This window comes from Hetaerina americana, unplaced genomic scaffold (genome assembly GCF_022747635.1).
Source record: "Hetaerina americana unplaced genomic scaffold, ioHetAmer1.1.p SCAF_1, whole genome shotgun sequence".
Taxonomy (NCBI): domain Eukaryota; kingdom Metazoa; phylum Arthropoda; class Insecta; order Odonata; family Calopterygidae; genus Hetaerina; species Hetaerina americana.
In genome coordinates this window covers 980001-998671 of record NW_027286069.1, presented here as the reverse complement: position 1 = coordinate 998671, position 18671 = coordinate 980001, and the positions used below count along the sequence as shown (strand labels likewise).

The window sequence follows — 18671 nt, the reverse complement described above, 5'->3', positions numbered from 1 at the left end:
GATTTGAAGAACTATTACTGAACATTGCGTGTTCTTTTTGCACTCGAATGATAGGCGTAAGATCTTGCATGGTCATTACTCGGTCTCCGTAGGAAACAGAACATAAATGAGTGTTTTTCGGGAATAACTTTTGTGCTATAGTTCAGTGTGGCAATCATAAAAATGAGCTTTACACAATACTCCAGATCATTATGCAGGCTAGCACCTCTGAAGCACTTCAACCGTAGTGAGTGCAGATTCTTTCGGTCTAATCTTTGGCCAGAAAATCAAAAAGTGGAAATTGCCACAGCCAAACAAGACGATGAAGTTGCAGTCAGAAAAAAGAAGCCACCAAAGAGTCCTTTTGTCAAAAACCTTTTTCTAGGAAAATTTGATCCCGAGTTTTTAACCTATCCGGAAGTTTTGAATAATGAGGAACTGCAAAATTTGGATGAAATGATAAGTCCATTGGAAAAATTTTTTAATCAAGGTAGGTAATTCACTTGTTTTCTAATGAATATGGAATGCATTTATTTATTATGGAAAGGAATAAATTGCAAAAAAGGTTCAATTTCACCTTTCCATGGTGCTTTCGATCGTTTTTGTGGAAATATATTTTAAGTTTTGCCTGTAAAGATGTTCTGTTTTCAAAGTTAATTCACAGGAAATAGATAAATCATCGAACATACCCGAGGAAACGCTCTCTGCAGTGAAGGAGTTAGGTTTGTTTGGTCAGCAAATACCTACGGAATACGGAGGACTCGGTCTTACTGCAACTGAGTATGCAAGATTTGCTGAAATAACAGCATTAGATGGTTCGATTGCTGTCACCCTGGCAGCCCACCAGGCTATTGGATTGAAGGTAAATGCTTTTATATACCATTCCTTCATATGTGCCTAACCATTTATATAGTCTTTCTCTGCATTCCTGAGCATTATCCATTGATGTCTATTGTAGTGTTTAAATCTAGTGTTATTTATGATAACATCCTGCCTCCTGAAGACCTTTATTACCTTCTTCATGCGGTCCTTCCTTGTCCCTAAACTGTAGTACCTATCAAATTTTTCCTCCCACAGACATCCAAATATATTTCCTCTAATTGATCATGCACCTATTTCTTCCTTCCTATCGTTACTTGTTGGTATGTAAACCTGGATAATGGCCATGCCCATGAGTTCATCTGTTACAGCTACTAATTAAGTATCACAAACATGCTCTATGTGTTTAATGCTTCTTCTAACCAATTTTTTTCACTGCTACCTACAGCCCTTGCTATCTCTCTTTCCCTTTGCTGCATATTCATTAATTTGTATTGATCGTTGCAATAAAGCTCCCTGTCCATTATCTCACCTTTAAAATATCTATAGTTTTGTGTGACGATAGCTGTATAAGTTGGGATCGATATGGTGTGGCGGCTTAACATCCTGGCTTCCCACCCAGAGGGCCCGGGTTGGAATCCCGGCGACGGCAGAGATTTTTCAATGGTTTACCAATCCCTACTTGAGGTGCTTTGTGGAGTCCACTTCGAGTGTGCACGCTGTCCATCAGATGACTGGGTTTCTCTCCACCCTTCATTCTTTCCCATCCATCCCTAATGGCGCAAATGACCTTAGCTGTTGGTCACCCCCCCTCAAAACTACTTACAACTGTGTAAGTCATGCCTCTCCCACTGTGGGGCATAACTTATGGCCTAGTGGGCCGGGTGTCATAGTTGCCAGGAATTATTATTAAATTGTGTCCGTCTTATTGTTTGGAATAAATAATTCAGGTGATTTATTGTTGCCTTCGTCATTCATATTTATAATGTCGCATTATCACTGAAAATGGTTATCACACTGGTATTGGATGCCTTGCAACCACCTCGTTATGTGCTGTGAAGACTACCTTTTGTGTGGCTCCTAACCTTCAGCCTGGTTATGGTGGAAGGGGTTGTGTGTTCTGATGACCCCTAGAGCTCTGCTCATGGGAGCATATGATAGTCACTTCAAATTTGTCATCCTTGCCTAGCAGATCACAATGCATAGAAGAATGCCCTCAGTGACAATGTTTTTTTTAATTATCTTAATGAGAAACTGGCTCTAGATAATTTAGCACACTCTGAGAACATGATCATCCTAGCTGTGTATGAATTGAAGGTTAGTAGTTTTCAGGTCGTTTAATATTTATGGTATTATTTATGAGTAATATAATATATGTCCTTGGTCAAGTTTATATCTCTAACCCCATGAATAAAAGTTCATAATACTCCTCTGGATAAAAGGAGTGTCTCCTGCAGATAGTTGATTTACATGGAATTACATGGCAGATCATTTATCATACAGAAGAAATAGCAGTGGCCCCAAGACTGAATCTTTTGGGACACCATAAGACTTAGCACAGGCATTTGATTGTGTACCACATAACTCAGCATATTGCTTTCTATTTGACAGGTTAAACTTAATCAATCCATTATTATAATTGAACACACTGTAATACTATTGTGTTTTTGCAGAATAATACATAAGATATACAGTCATATATTTTAGATATTACATAATGTTATGTAAACAATCTCCTGATATTCAAAAGCAGTTATTATTTCATTAATGACAGACTTAAAAGCAAAGGTCTTCAATTCACTTTTGTAAGCCACATAAAAATTTGCCTTGAAAGTCATGTTGAGAAATGGAAAACAAGTTGTTGGAATTAAAATATTGGTAGAGCCTTTCTATTATAATGGTCTCAAAGAGCCTAAAAAGAGTCAGGTGCAGTAAATAATGAGTGATAACTGGCTGGAGTTTCTCTATCTCCCTTTTTAAAGACTCTTATTATTCTGCTGCTCTTTAAAAATGTTTTTGAAGTACATAATGCATTTCACTACGTTTAAATGCCCTCTAGATCTACCTGTTTCTGAATTAAAGCCAGCAACTTACTTCTTCAACCCCTCAGCCATATTCAATATTTCATGGCTTTCTTTCTATTCAGACTTTTCTTCACCTTTCTCCCTAACTAAAAAATTCTGAGCTGGTAACGCCTAAGGTAGTATGAAAGTCATAAAGGTGAAACTCATTTGGTTTGTGTAGTCCATTCCTGTTAATGTAGTCATTTAAGTCATGCAAAAGGTGAAGAAGTTCTTCAGAGGGGCTGTATTTGATGTCTGCGTATAAGTCAGACATTTAGAGCAGTGACTGATTTTGGTTTGGGCGTGTTCAACCTGGGAATGCTGTGTGTCAAGGGGATTGCATTTTGAAGATAAAGCAAGCTTACATTTTTCTAGTCCATTGTTCCCAGGACCCATTTTCATATTTGATGTCATCATAATTGCTCAGGAAAAATAATAGAGGTGGTTTCCTGTCAACTTCCATAGTTGTGTTTTTAACGTGACACCATCACTCAAGTGGCTACCCCCTGGCAATCAAATTCATTTCGCTCCTACCTTCAACCTATCTGGCATGAGTGATGCAACCAGGAGCAATTATCATGCCTCTTGCCAGTACAGCTGTATAGATCATAGGAACATGCAAGCCTTTCTACCACATCAAAGTTGTAGTTAATAGAGAGGGTATCATGTACTGGTTATGGTTCAATAATATACCCTATAATAAAATCTGTGCATGGCTGCATTACATTGAATGCAAGTTGAAATGGGTTTATGAATTGATTACCCATAGATATAGAAGTAACCCTTTATGAATACCTATCACTCTGATGCGACTATTCCTTGAATGAATCTGGTTGATAACTGTGGTGATTTTAAAATGCGTTTGATGATCTATTAGGTAATTGGCAAGAATATGGACTTTCCATCATTTTGACAATAGACTTACGGAATGATAAGGAATGATTTTGTTTCAGCTATTTAACAGTTTTATAACAATTGCCCTAATTTACTAGTTGACATATTATGCTACAGCAGCTTATAGTGAAACCAGGAGCCTGTTTCACTTACAAAATTTTAGAAATGAGTTCAGGTTTTATTCATCTCTTCCAAAACTGATGAGAATTGTCAGCATTATTGTTTCGCCCATCTTTTAATGAATTCAAATGAATTGTATCATCACATCTGAATGAAATTGTGTATGACTAGTACATATGCTATTTGTCTGTATGCAGAGTAATATATAGAGAGTCAACACGAGGTAGCCATAGTGCTGAAACCTCTCTTTTTTCATAACCTTTATATATTTTTTATACCATATTTGACTATGATGTTTTATTGCTCTTAAGTTCATAACGTTGTTTTGGGTCCTGCCTGCATAAAACGTTCCAAATCATTTGCTGGTGAGGTACAAAATAGCCTGAAAATCTGAATACCTGAATTCTTCGTCATCCATATTCAGTACTTGATAAATATGCATACATTTAAAGTCGTGATTATTTATTTGTATTTAATTGTTTTGGGCTCAACTTTGTGGAAGTTCATGTTCATTACATGAAGAACACAATGCATTTTTCCACTGTTCTTTATTTTCGTACTTAAATAAAGTACAGTGGAAAATAACAGTGGAACTCATAAATAAAGAACAGTGGAAATATACATTGTGTTCTTCCTTTAATGATCATGATTATACATTTAGTTTTGATAGCTTTTGTAGTTACCTAAATAGATTTTTGTGTTTGTAACATTGTATGATAATCTGTTGATTGATGTCAGAAAATTTGGGAACAACTTTGTCATTATTGAAATTTGTGGCCACAAATAATTTTCTGGTCAATAAAATCCACTGGTTGCGAAGTATATTTCTTTGGAACTTTTTTTGAAGTGTATGGCCGGCTTTTTTCAATAGAGTTCTTTGTAAAAGTCCAGCAGTTTCTTTGAAAGCTGTGATCTATCCCAAGTTCATTTATAACAAATATTTCTTCTGTTTTCATCATGCATTTCAGGAACAAAATATATAAGTCTTAGCTTTAGGATTCATAATTTTGAATATAACGTGAGCAGGTGGTTACATAGTTCCCTCTAAATATTTCATCAAAGTAACCAATTAAAAAAATTAAATTACAAAAATTTAGATTGGGCCTTTTGTGATGTCCTTTTAATGAATTTTGAAAACATAAAATATCCAGGAATAATTCTGGAAACTTACAATTTCTTTTGCTTAAAACACTGATAATATGATATTCATTCAAATAAGTAATTTAAAACTAAGAATATCAGATTTGAACTGGAATGAGGAGCAACAGGGTCACTTCCATGGTAATGTTTTAATAATAATTAAATGTTCTTTGGTGTACTTTTTTTTGCCATTAAACTAAACTCTCTGGGTTCAGAGTTTGATTCAAATCAGAAATTCCTAAATTTATTTGGGGGTGTCGTAGGCTTTGGAAATTGCACCCAGTTGCACACCACCCTTGATGTGTCGCTGTGTGCATGTGTATGAGGGGCACCATCTCATCCTGGGAATTCCACACTTTTCCTTGGAACTACTGTATTTCTTCAATGTGTCCAATATTGCTTCTGAGCAGGTTGTTGCATTGCAGGAATCGAACATTAACAAATTAAATTATAAAAACAATGAAGTCAATGGAGTTCAGATAGCACTGTGGAAGCATAGGGCAGTGTAAATGAGCTTCATATATCTTCTCCACCATTGCAGAAGATAACTACTGCTCTTACATATGGTGAAGGCAGATCCATCTGGGGTAAAGGGCATATGGCCTAGACCAGATCACTAGGCTTATTTGCCAAGGGTTGACCTTCGGACTTGGTTGTGTTTACTGCATGCAGCTACATGGTCTGCTTTGAAATTAGTCGACTTATAAGATGTATGATTTCATGAGTGTAGGCATTGGTTACTCTCCACTCACATTAGTGATGAACGGGTGGAGGTGGATAGTACCCTCTGCGCTTAACTTATATTAATAAAAAAAAAACAAAAATTTTATGAAATGTGGATTTGACTATAATTCATGAATGTTTGTGTTTTAAATTAATATTTATTCACATCCTTTATTTTTAGGGCATATTAATTGCTGGAAATAAAGAGCAAAAGGAAAAATACTTGCCAAGATTAGCTTCTGGAGAGCTGATTGCAGCTTACTGTTTGACAGAACCTGGAAGTGGATCAGATGCAGCTTCTATTAAGACTAAAGCCACGCTTTCATCTGATGGTAAAACATGGATTTTAAATGGCAACAAAATCTGGATAACTAATGGTGGCATTGCAAGTGTGTTCACCGTTTTTGCAAAAACGGAGGTAACATTAATTTTTTTGAATACTAACTGTTATATCTTGTCTTTGTCCTGTGTCTTGTTGCTTTTTGCATGAAAATAGCTCTAAACGTTGGACAGCTGATAAGTTACTGTGAGTGCATGATTTGAAAACTTTGCATTTCTCATTAACTGCTGTGGATTAGTTATTTATAGTTCTGTGGTTGGCCAATTTTAAGGTTGAAATACTAAAGCCACCCAATATGGGCTCTACTATGTAGCTCAATTTGCTTGGGGGCGTGTAACAATGTGGTGTTTTGTTTAAAGGTTTGGGGCTAAACTGATACTGTCTCTGTACTGTGTGTTCTTTCTCTCCATTAGAATTTTAAAACCTCAAGCAATCGAGAGCACTTGTATTTCAACTTCGGAACAAAAGTTAGATTTGCTCTGTTCCCATTGCCTTGTTGATCAAACTAGTTTTTACCTTGACTTTTTTTACATTTTATGCACTCAAGTGTAAACTTTACAACATTTGAATACATGATGCAATAGCCTTCTATAATCAATTTCTGTACGCTTAAAAACTGATTTTAGTGAACTAGACATGGTCACAATACATACGAGGGTCATCCGGAAAGTAGTACCCGTTCGTGCCGCATGAAGTGCTGACGACGCGAGTAGCCGCTGGACGAGGTCAGATAGCTTCAGTGGCTTGTCTGCCTTCTCTGAGCCAAGTTGCGTGACGCTAGCATTGCCTGTGTTGTTTCTGTGATTGTTTACAATGTTTAAAAAAATTGAGAACGCCGCCAGTTGTGAAGTGAGGGCAGTGATTAAATTCCTCAATGCAAGAAACGTTCGCCCATGTGATATTCATCGCCAATTAAAGGAGGTGTATGGAGACAATGTAATGGACGAGTCGTCTGTTCGGCGGTGGTGTCGCAACTTCAACATGGGGAGGGGGAACACACACGACGATGAGCGTTCGGGGAGACCGTCTGTCATTACAGACCAACTGGTGAGCTCAGTTGACGAATTCGTGAGGAACGATCGGCGCGTCACAATTGATGACATCTGTGAGCATTTTCCCAATGTTTCTCGAACAATTGTTCATGAAATTGTTAAACACCATCTGCATTATGCAAAAATTTGTGCAAGATGGGTCCCTCGCAAGCTTACAGATGAGCACAAAACCAAGCGTATGGCTGCAGCACTGACGTTTTTGGGACGTTATTCTGATGAAGGAGACTCTTTCTTGACTCGCATAATTACTGGTGACGAAACATGGGTTTGTTATGCATCACCTGAGAGTAAACGACAGTCAATGGAGTGGCATCATGCTCATTCACCAAACAAGCCAAAAAAATTCAAGACAGTTCTGTCCACCAGGAAACTCATGGCAACCATTTTCTGGGATCGACGAGGTGTATTGCTTATTGATTTTATGGCCCGTGGAGACACTATTAATGCCAATGCGTATTGTGAAACATTAAAGAAATTACGGCGGGCAATACAAAATCGGCGGCGAGGTCTATTGTCTACTGGTGTCATTCTCGTTCATGACAATGCCAGGCCTCATGCAGCTGGGATAACACAAAAACTTTTGCAGCAATTCAAATGGGAAACTTTCGACCATCCACCGTATAGCCCGGACTTGGCCCCTTCAGATTTTCATCTCTTTACAAAGCTTAAAGACTTTTTGGCAGGAAAAAGATTTGACAGCGATGAAGAACTTAAAGAAGGAGTGACCCTGTATCTCAATGAGCTGGCGGCGAAGGACTATGCAGCAGGAATACAGAAACTTGTCACACGTTATGACAAATGCCTTAATTTGCTTGGAGATTATGTTGAGAAGTAGTTTAAAGTATCCTCTTTCAATTAAAATTTTTTATGTTTGTTAATATTTACTTTTGTGTCTTTATTTCACGAACGGGTACTACTTTCCGGATGACCCTCGTATTATCATATTTCCCTTTTGTAAATTGATTTCATTTATAATTTAAAGTTCAGTGACACTCTTCCATGTTATTACATTCATAAATTGTAATTATTTATCCTTTAAGGTTACCAATGAACAGGGTAAAATAGAAGAAAAAATTACGGCATTTATTGTCGAAAGAAACTTTGGTGGTGTAACCAGTGGGAAGCCAGAAGATAAACTTGGCATAAGAGGGTCAAACACTTGTGAGGTAAGTGAATTTCATGAATTGTAATTTCATTTTCCTAGCAGATGTACCCTTAACAAGATTAAGGGTCAGATTATCTCAAATAAGGATTAAAGAAAGCACCAAATAAAACAATAGAAACGGTCAATGGAAAAGGGTTTTGATAGCCATGGGTTTAAGAAGGTATGATTTGGAAATAGTATGAAAGAAGGTAACAGAAGAATGTGGACTCAGAATTAGATAAAAGAAAGTACAAAGAGCTGAGCAATAAACTAAGATCAGAAACTAATGGGGCAAAAGAAACATGGGGGAAAAAGTAGTGTGAGGATATGAGGAGTTTGTAGGGGCAAGACAAAATGGGCACACTATATAGTATGTACAACATTAGGCACTCTGTGGTTGTTTGGCTATCTGGGTGATACTCGAGAGAAAAAATCTTCATCGTGATATCAAATGTATATGATAATTAAGGATATAATCTTCTGGCATTCTGTTAAGGCTAGAGGTATGAAAATAATTGTCACTTTTCATTTCATATACAGTGTTCAAGCCAGCAGAATTACTGTGCGTCTTCTAAAAGTCACTATCCTTGTGAATATTATCATGTCATGACTCTACAAGCGAGATGTGGATACTCAATGAATTAACATAAAATATGAAGTAAAAAGATGTGTAAAAGAAGTGGGTTGCTCACATGTTGATCTCGTTGAATGCTTTTACATATTTATTTATCTAGCATAGTAAGTAAGAGAAGATGTCATTGAATTGAATGATGATTTTTTTCTTGTCAATGAGGTAATAATTGGTTCCAGCTTATCAATTTTTTATTGCTTCTGGAAAATCACAGTACAGATCACTGTGGCTGTTAATAAAGCATTAAATTCCTATGTTTATAACAGGAGTTGAAATTGACGTATATTTTCAGGTACATTTTGACAATACCCCAATTCCAGTGGAAAATGTCTTGGGGAAACCTGGTGAGGGATTCAAGCTTGCCATGAACATCTTAAATAGTGGGAGATTCTCCATGGGGAGCTCATCTGCTGGCAAGTAGAATACTCTGTTGAGTACTTGATGAAGGGAGAATGTACTTAAATTATCTTCCGTGGCGCTTGGACAAGTATTAAACATCTATCAATTTAGTTCCATTCTCTCTAGCATTTCTATTTCTTACTTTCCAAAATGGTATGGAGTCTTAAAAATATTATAAAGACATGTGTAATTACTTAAGCCATAATGAGAGTTTTTCTGCTCTAGGTCTTTCACCAGACCCCCATTTGAAAAAATACTGTAGTTCAGCTTTTGGTTTCCATTGCCAACCTAAGGAGTTTTCTACCTCACTGGAGTTAAGAATCATTTAATATTATTTCAGTACTCTACCTTCATTCACTGCCCTTGGAAAATAAATGAAATTCCTACCATATCATCATAGCAATGAATGTGTCATAATTGGTATTATTATATTATTATATATCTGTGAATGAAAATCAACTTCAAAACTATTTTCAGGTGTGTTGAAAAAATTAATGCAAATAACTGCTGAACATGCTATTAGTCGAAAGCAATTTGGGCACCAATTAAAAGATTTTGGTCTCATACAAGAGAAATTTGCCAAAATTGCCTGCCAAATTTATGCCATGGAAAGTATGGCATATTTGACTGCAGGCATTATTGATGAATATGAAAATCCTGATATTGCTGCAGAAGCAGCCATTGTAAAGTTGAGTATCTAAATAGAGAACCAGAAATGCATTATTGATGGTTTTTTTACTCAATTAACGCATTATTCCCTGAATACCAAATGGCGTATTAAAATGAATTTTTTTCTCCTTTGTCTTGTTCTAATTAAGAATATTCTGAATTAAAATATTTTATTATGTTCAAATATTTTTTAATGTTACTTTCACACAATTCCTAACAAAATATTAACATAACAAAAACATTTTTTCATGATTTTTTCAGGGAAAACTTTTTTAGGCATTAGTGCATATAGAGATTAATTGCATGCTTTAGGCAAATTCTATGAGATTTGCATTCCCTATGCCCTACCATGAATTTTCAATATTTTTTAGAAATTACATCTAATCTGGGTGACTTAGAGCTCATATAACCCAAATTGGTGCTGGTTTGCTGTCTCTTCATGTGTCATTGTATTTTGAGTGCCCAGCTGCATACTGAAATGATCTTAAAACTTATCACTAATATTGAATACTACTTCCTGCTTCAGGAATATCTTAATAATTTTTTATTGGAAATCCAAGTGTGCTTTTACCAGAGACCTTAGTAAAAAGTCAAAATGTATTCCAATCTTCATGCAATAATTCATTTACATGAAAGGAGTACCTGCATTTTTCCAGTCAACCTAAATGATGTAGTGTGCAAGAGGGTTTTGCACATCCATCCTTCGCAAGCCTTGGCTGTATTTGTGTAAGAATTTCAGTTGAGGAGTCAATTGCCTCTCTTCAGCTTTCTGTTGCACCTTATCCCCATCATTAATAGCTTGGCTAGCTCAAATGTTGAAGGAATTATCACCAGAATGAATGGAATAATATTCTCTCACCAATTGAATGAATACTCAACATCTCTTTGGTTACCTCCTTGAGAGATAAGGCTTGAATTTCCCTGTCAGTTTTTTTCTGGCCATGCCTGTTATGCATAAACCCTTGTCATCCAGGGTTGCTAATAACATACTGGTAGAAAATGAACTGCACAATTGCTTGGAGTTTTAAAATAATAATTAATTGGTAACAACTCCTCCTCCAAAGTCCAAATATGTATCTATATTTGGCTAGCTGCTTCAGCCAAAACTGATATTAATCCCCAGTTGATGGTACAGGGTACCGTAATTTAATACCAAATCCAGTATTTATTCAATGGATAGATGTACGGAGTGATTTCCATTCAGAAATGTGAAATCATTTGTTCCAAACCATGAAATGAAAAAATCCATAGCCAGCAGAATTTGATTATTTTGTAGATCATACTTGCCTCAAAATTTTAGCATCAACTCTCATAGTTCATCAGTGGAAAGCAAGTAAAATATCTCATGGGACAAAGTTGAAGAAGGCTCTAATATTTCACTTAATGAGTATTTTTCTGCTTTTTACTTCTTTTCTCTGGATGTCCGCTTTCCCTGTCTGAGATTAAATTGGGGTTGTGTGAGACTACCATGGTGTAAGCACTAATATATTTATGTGTAACTAGAAACTGGAAATGTATAACTGAACAATTAACAATTCTCAATAATTGTATGTACAGTTACTGTTTACCTGGGTCAGTAACAGGTAAAAATTGTCTTTCATTGCATTACCTAAATGAGTAGTGTGTAATTGGTGATTTATATTGCTGGGGAAATTTCAAATGGAATGGAATATGCTCTGTACTAAATTGTAATTTATGTCATTTTTATACTCAATCATAATACTTTAAATACTCTTTGAGTGGCCCTCTTTTGAAAATCTTCATTTAATTTGTTAGTATTAGCTGAATTGAGAGTCAGTTATATATTGTACATTTTCAGCATTGTTTTTAAACTTGTAAATGGTTCCCATAAGAGTTTACGTTTATACATATTTGTATTATTATTAAAACTTGAATATTTATATACTTATCAAAAATTCTATGTAGTATTTCAATTTTGTATTTACATATCAATTTACATTATCAACAGTAAATTTATATATGCATTTGAATAGTTGTAGTATGAATAATCAGTCATTAATGTAGGTGATATAATTTAGCATCAGTTTTGGGTATTATACTGGTGCCATAGTTTGTGGCTTGAACATATCTTTTTGTTTTTAGGTTTTCAGCTCAGAGAATTCATGGCAAGCTGGGAGTGAATTTCTTCAGATTTGGGGAGGACTTGGTTACATGAAAAGCATACCTTGTGAAAGATATCTGAGAGATTCCAGAATAACCATGATCTTTGAAGGAACAAATGAAATTTTACGGTTATTCATTGCATTGATGGGTACATATATTATGTACATTTGTAGCTTTAATTATGAACTTTTAGTTTTTCATGGCTAATTTAATTTCTTTTGCCTCTTTGCTACTGTGTGAAAGTGTTTTATTGTATTTGTCTAGCTCAAGGTAATATCATTAATCCATTTCATATATTCTTGACAAAGAATTTTTCTCTAATCAGTACAATATGCATTTATGCATTCATTTTTTTTAATTTGTGGTGTTTAATACTACTTCAAGTGGTATCATATCATCAGGAGAATGTATAGTTTATTTCAAGTTGGGATATAATTGTCCATGCATCTTGAAATGGTTTCATCCGTTAGTTATTAATGATATGAAGTATGACTGATGGAGCAATTATTCTGACTTTTCATTTTGAATCTGTACATGACGCAATGGAGAATAACAGTTTAACTTATTCATACTTCGTATTGATTCTGAAGGTTTGCAACATGCTGGGTTAGAGCTGCGAGAAATTGTAAAGAAATTAAGGAACCCTATGATGAACCCTGGTGTTGTATTTAAAAAGTTATGGGAAAGACGCTCACAAAATTCGGATAAACCAAAGTTGAATCTTGGTTTGGATTATGAATTACACCCATCTTTAAAGGTTAGTTTAGTTTTATGTGAAACTATTTATAGATATGCCATTTGTGTTCCATTCTCTTTTGCATTGCCAGAAATTATAATGGGTATAGCAGATGACATGATGCTTTCAATGGTGAGATGGCCGTGACACCATCCATTTATTGTAACTCCTATGTTTAAATAAATTTTAAAATATTTTCAAATAAGATCTATTCAAAGTCATATTGCCAATTAAAATGTAGTTTTTCTTGAGCAGAATTAAGGTGAGGGGCAGAATCAAAGCAATGAAGTTGTATATTGGAATAAATGGATAAGTGGAGGGATAGGTGACTAATTCAAAGCATACATGTGAATCTGACTGCACAGGTAAGGAATGCAGAGGTAGAATCAGGATGGGGCATGACATGCAAGGTATTAAGACAAGAATGTCAATTATGTTGTTTGCTCTTTAACATATTTTTTATTTATTTAGCATTAATCTGAAAACATTGCTTTTTGGCCTTTGCATTGGGCATTTGACATTGATATATATAGTATTACGATACACACAATTACAAACAATTAACCCCTAGGTGAAGGAAACCAACCTAGTCTGGCATCAAACCCAGGACCTCTGTGTTGGCTGGCGATGACGTTACCCCACTGTCAATGGGGCCGTAAAATGTGTGGCATGATAGGGCTTGAAGTGGGAATAAAATAGGATAGGAATACGATTAAGTTACATTAGTTTTCAGGTCTTAGCAATGGTTTGTCAGACAGTTAAGAGATTGTCGTTATGGTAGAGTGCTTTAAAGGATATTTGAAAGAAGTATGAAATGCAGATCAACAAAAAGAAAACCAAAGTAATGACATTCTGAGTAAGTAGGAAGGTTAGTTTAAAAATTAAAATAGGAGGGAATTACTAGAGCAGAAGTTTTTAAATATGGCCTGGAAAGAGAATAATTCACTCCGTGTAATCCAAAAAAATTTTTAGAAAGTGGTTCTAGAAATTGTTGAGTGAAGTGGGATGTTAAAGGCCATAACATAAGGTAGAATGGCCCAAGGGAATGAGGAAGATGAAGGCATGTAGAGGGTATGGAGATCTGACAAAGGAAATGGTGTATAAATCATGGATTTAGGTGTAATGTAGGGGAACTATTCCATAATAACAGAGACAAAATCTTTTGCTATTTACTGCTCACTAAAGATTTATTTTACTTGACAATGATGTAGTACATCGAAACTAGCTGAAAATGTCTTTTTTAAGTGGAAAATAGCTCGAGTTTTCATTTCTGTTTGTATGAAATAGTGTATGGTGAACAAGGAGAAGTTGACACAGTCCCATTCCCTGAACGTTGAAGAATTTTATAGCTATAGCTTTCCTAGCAGAACCCATCGCTTTTATTGTGCTGGTGAATCTGAATATTTCTGTTATAGTTTAGCTGTTTGCTTTCAGGATCAAATATTGATAACCAAGTTTCATCTGCATTGATAACCTTCGAAAGAAACTCCTTATTTTCCTGTAACTTCAACACAGCGGTTAACAAACTGCACACAAACATCCCGTTGATCAGTTATGAGCAGTATGGTATGCATACAGGCATGCATCACGTGCAGTTTTCCTGTTCCTAATGTGTGGCTAGAACCCAATGACATTTTCAGTGTTTATGCAGTGCTCAAAAGGTTATTTGATGATCTTCTCTCACAATAGCAACAGCTGCGTCAATTTTTATTTTCATAGCTGCAGGGACTAAAGATGATTTGATTGTGCAAAAGAAGAATTTCAATGCAGGGTATTGCTTCTCGCTTGTCTTCCATCTTGCCAAAGGTGAAATGAATATGTCTTAATTTGCTAAGGGTAATGCAGATGTATTACTGGAGTCAAATTAATAAATCATCTACCATATACGCATTACATACAAAGATAATAATGTTTAAAAAATTGAATTTTTGCATGGTAAATGATGAAAATAAAAATGTATAATCACTCTCCATTGAACAGTATTTGTCCATAAATATGACATTGGATTTATGCCATTCAGATAAATTTTCCTCTTAGGTTTTTTGTGAAATAAATCAATGCCCTAATATTTCTGTGATTCGAAACATCTACATCTCATCTACGTAATACCCTGCAAGCCACCGCAAGGGCGTGTGGTGAGGGTCGTTAGGCCATCACCTGTAAAAGGGAACAAAACCACTTGCAAAATCAACACATCCATGGAAACCTATACCCACAGTGGCGTATACAGTTGTGCGAAAATCCTTTCAACTTACACGCATGCAAATACATAATGTATATTTCCTCTCTCCATCTCCTGCTTTATATTTTCTAATTTCCCATTTCTCAACATGGTCCCAGCATTCCAAGTCCTTTGTTTAACCTGTTCGGTCCTCTTCTTTACTGCTGCTGTCAATTCCTCTTTGCAAGGATTTCATGCAATGATTGACCACCAAAGCCTTGCCTCTCCTACTGCTGGGCACAACACGTTCCACTGGGCCAGGTTCTCTCATTGCTAGGACTCATTTAAATGCATGTCCATCCAAGTATCATTGGATACGTATTTGTGATGGTTTTCCATTTCCTTCCTCAACAGGGTTTTAAATGTGACCCCATCACTTGCACAAATGAATTGCATTGCATTAATGATCAGGAAAAACGTTCCTTCTGAAAGTTGCATCTCGAACAACGAACACCTTCCGCCCCTTTGCATTCCAGACATGATATCCATTTACTCAATTTTGATAGCCCTATCATTATGCACCCCAAGGCACAAGGGCCATGTTTTCCCTCTTCACAGTTTTCCACAGCTTGGCTTGGCTACCAAACACCCTAGCATGTTCAATCATGGCATGATGTTGAGAAAGTAGCATTTTGATGGCCTCTGAACCTAGACTTCAGTTCCTCTGAGGTAATGCCACCTCCAGTGATCAAATAATAAAGGCGGCCTATCCTGTGCATCTGAAAGATTATCACCTCCCAAAACTTTCATATCTTCAGAATAAGTCACTATTGGTTGATCTTTTTCCTCTAACATATCCTGACTGTCTTGTAAACTTGGGACATAGGTTACTTCTCAGAAATCAATATCCCAGTCACTACAGTCTAGAGAAATGTGCAGCAAAACTGTCCCTTTTCCTTTGATTTGCAGAAACACACCATCCCCCACTGTCACTTCCCCATATTCGAGGTGTGTCCGAAAACTATCCGGCCTGCGTTCATATCTCCGGATTGGTGTGCTATTCTTCGTCATCCGGGCCGTGGCATTCTTTGAAGTAGTCCCCCTTTGATTGAACCACATGCTTCCAGCGGTGCTGCAACATCTTAAAGCAGTCCTTGAATGCAGATTTTGGAATGGCCTTCAGCTTGTGCGTCGCATTGCTCTTATGTCATCGAACCGCTTTCCTTTGAGTGTCATTTTCAATTTTGGTGGCATCCAAAAGTCAGAGGGAACTATGTCGGGACTGAACAGAGGCTGGCGAAGCTGTACAATCTTGTGTTTTGCCAAAAATTGCTGCACATGGTTCGATTAATGTGCTGGCGCGTTATCATGGTGAAGAAGCCAGTCATCACGTGACCAGAGGTGCAGTCATTTTCTTCTCACAGAATCACACAATTTTTCAGAACTTCAACATAATATTCTTTGTTGATCGCCTGGCCTCTTGAAGCAAATTCGGCGAATACCTCACACTCAGGCCTGGAAAATTTCTCCTCCACCAGTTTTGAAAAATATGATCCTTCCTCCCCACAGACACCAGCAATTCTTCTTCACCTTAGTTTGGTCAGCCCTTTCTCTCTCACTGTCCAGAGCAGCGTTTTCAGCTTTGGGTCTATTTCTGGAACAATACCTCTTTGATGCCTTTTGAGCTGTGTTCCTCTGTAGACGTTTTTCTCTTCTCTTCAAGGAACTCTACCTTTTAAGGCTTCCTTTGATCTCCTATTCTAAGCTCCTTAGTTGGTCCTCATACTTCACCATCGGAAGACCCATCAAGTAGAAGGCAGCTGAGGTGCTATTCCAGACCACACTCCTTCAACTTCCAATGGAGGTCGTGCATCAGGCTCTAATGTATTACTGCACACTTACATGCCCCCTCTACCTCCTATTTACCACCTCCCTCGGAAACAAAGTTCACAACGGCCTGTAGTCTGTTCTCTAAAGCCTCCCAAATCTACTTCATTGTTTCACATCCATATATCATCTGAAAATCAATTGCACATGAATAAAATTGCAATGCCCTGTGCATTATTATTCAGCTTTGCATGCTTTCATTGTTAAATGGTATCAGCTTCTCCTTCATCATTGCCAGCAACCATATACCAACAACTGTACCTAAGACATGATGCCTTCATATGAATTGAAATTTATAATAATTATTTACTGAAATAGGGGAGATTTCACGGATTTCTTCCACTGTTCAATGTCAAGGAACCTCGGAATTATGCTATTGAACCTTGGGCCTTTACCTTTTGGGGACTAGACTTTATTTATTCTGCTAAAAAAGCCTGTTAGAATTATTTAAATGTCTCTAATAAGGAGTCCTGTGAACTAATATTTAATCAACCTGTCATCATGGCTAAACTTAGCATTTATATTGGTAAATATCTTTGTAATGTCTAAGAAGACCTTGAATTCTTTGGATCTGGACCAATATGCATCAACATCATATCAAAAGAAAATAGCGTGGAGTGTAGATTATCAAAAATAAAAGAACATAAGCAATGTACATAGTAAAACTGCGACTTTCAACCATTTACATGTGGAGGCTAGAAATGTCACCCGACCAAAGTTTAAACGTGAACATACTTTACTCATGTCATGTGTCGAAAGGAATTTTAGTCCTAGAGTGAACTTGTTTGAGATCAAACTCTTGATATTGACTTCTGGTTTTATTGTATTGCATGTAATGAAGACATTTAAGTCATATATATGACTGATGTATAATGAACTATATTATCATTATTATCTACTCTTTTACTGAAGAATTAAATGAATTTTGTTTGCTCAGATTATCAGTTTTTGTGCCATCACAGCCCAATCAAATATGTGCTCTCAACTTCATCAGAAAAATGGTCCAAGTATATGCAGTGGCTATTAGTTTTATGACTCCAAGCACTAGAAACTAAAAACATGCATGTTGCAATCTTGGAGTTTAAGAGTTTTTCTCAACAATGTTATTTTCTCATGTTCTCTATTTTGAAGAATTGTAAATTTTTACTGCAATGATTTTTCTTAGAATGAAGAAATAACGAAGCATCAAAATAGGAATATGACTAAAAAATTTTAGTAGCTCTTTTTTTAACATTTCACATCGATCAAATAATACTTATGGTATATCATAACTTTAATATTTAAAGCTTAGGTTAAATTATAAATAACTCAACATTTATTTTTAATGTTCTATTTAATAGCATTCGTCTTTCTCCTTGTGTAAAAGATTCATTGTTGTTGATTTTTCATTGGTAATTGTTGTTGAGACTGTCATATGGTGAGAATAGTTTTGTGGATAGAAGAATACATTTCTGTTGAGTATTTCATGTACGTATGATGTTTCAACACGAGAGGTTTCATTGACATTCCACTTGGCTTCTCTTGAATAAGATGATTTGAATGCCTGGGAAACCATTGTGTTAAAACATTAAACATGAATCACATCTGAAACTGATCGATATCATCAAACAGCATCATTTCGCTAAAGCCTTTACTGAAAACTTAATTCGTGTTGGCCTTACAGGTTATGACTCTATTGATTTAAAATTATTTAGTGGATACTTACGTTCTTGCAGCTTTTGCAGGTCTAAAAACTGAGTATCAAAAACAGGAAATTCTGCGAGATGACGTGAGAATCTACTGGCATTTTA

General features: G+C 36.1%; 1 protein-coding gene across 1 annotated transcript in view; it reads left to right on the top strand.

The window, feature by feature from the left end:
* The first annotated feature begins 29 nt into the window (after nt 1-29).
* LOC139687301 (complex I assembly factor ACAD9, mitochondrial-like) overlaps nt 30-18671 on the top strand; it is a 26202-nt gene continuing 7560 nt past the window's right edge. Inside the window, exons 1-8 of the mRNA XM_071584446.1 lie at nt 30-469; nt 633-841; nt 5920-6156; nt 8171-8296; nt 9198-9318; nt 9782-9993; nt 12077-12245; nt 12688-12854. Coding sequence (XP_071440547.1) covers nt 163-469; nt 633-841; nt 5920-6156; nt 8171-8296; nt 9198-9318; nt 9782-9993; nt 12077-12245; nt 12688-12854 — 1548 coding nt within the window. The 5' untranslated portion in view covers nt 30-162. The remainder of the gene's footprint in view (nt 470-632; nt 842-5919; nt 6157-8170; nt 8297-9197; nt 9319-9781; nt 9994-12076; nt 12246-12687; nt 12855-18671) is intronic.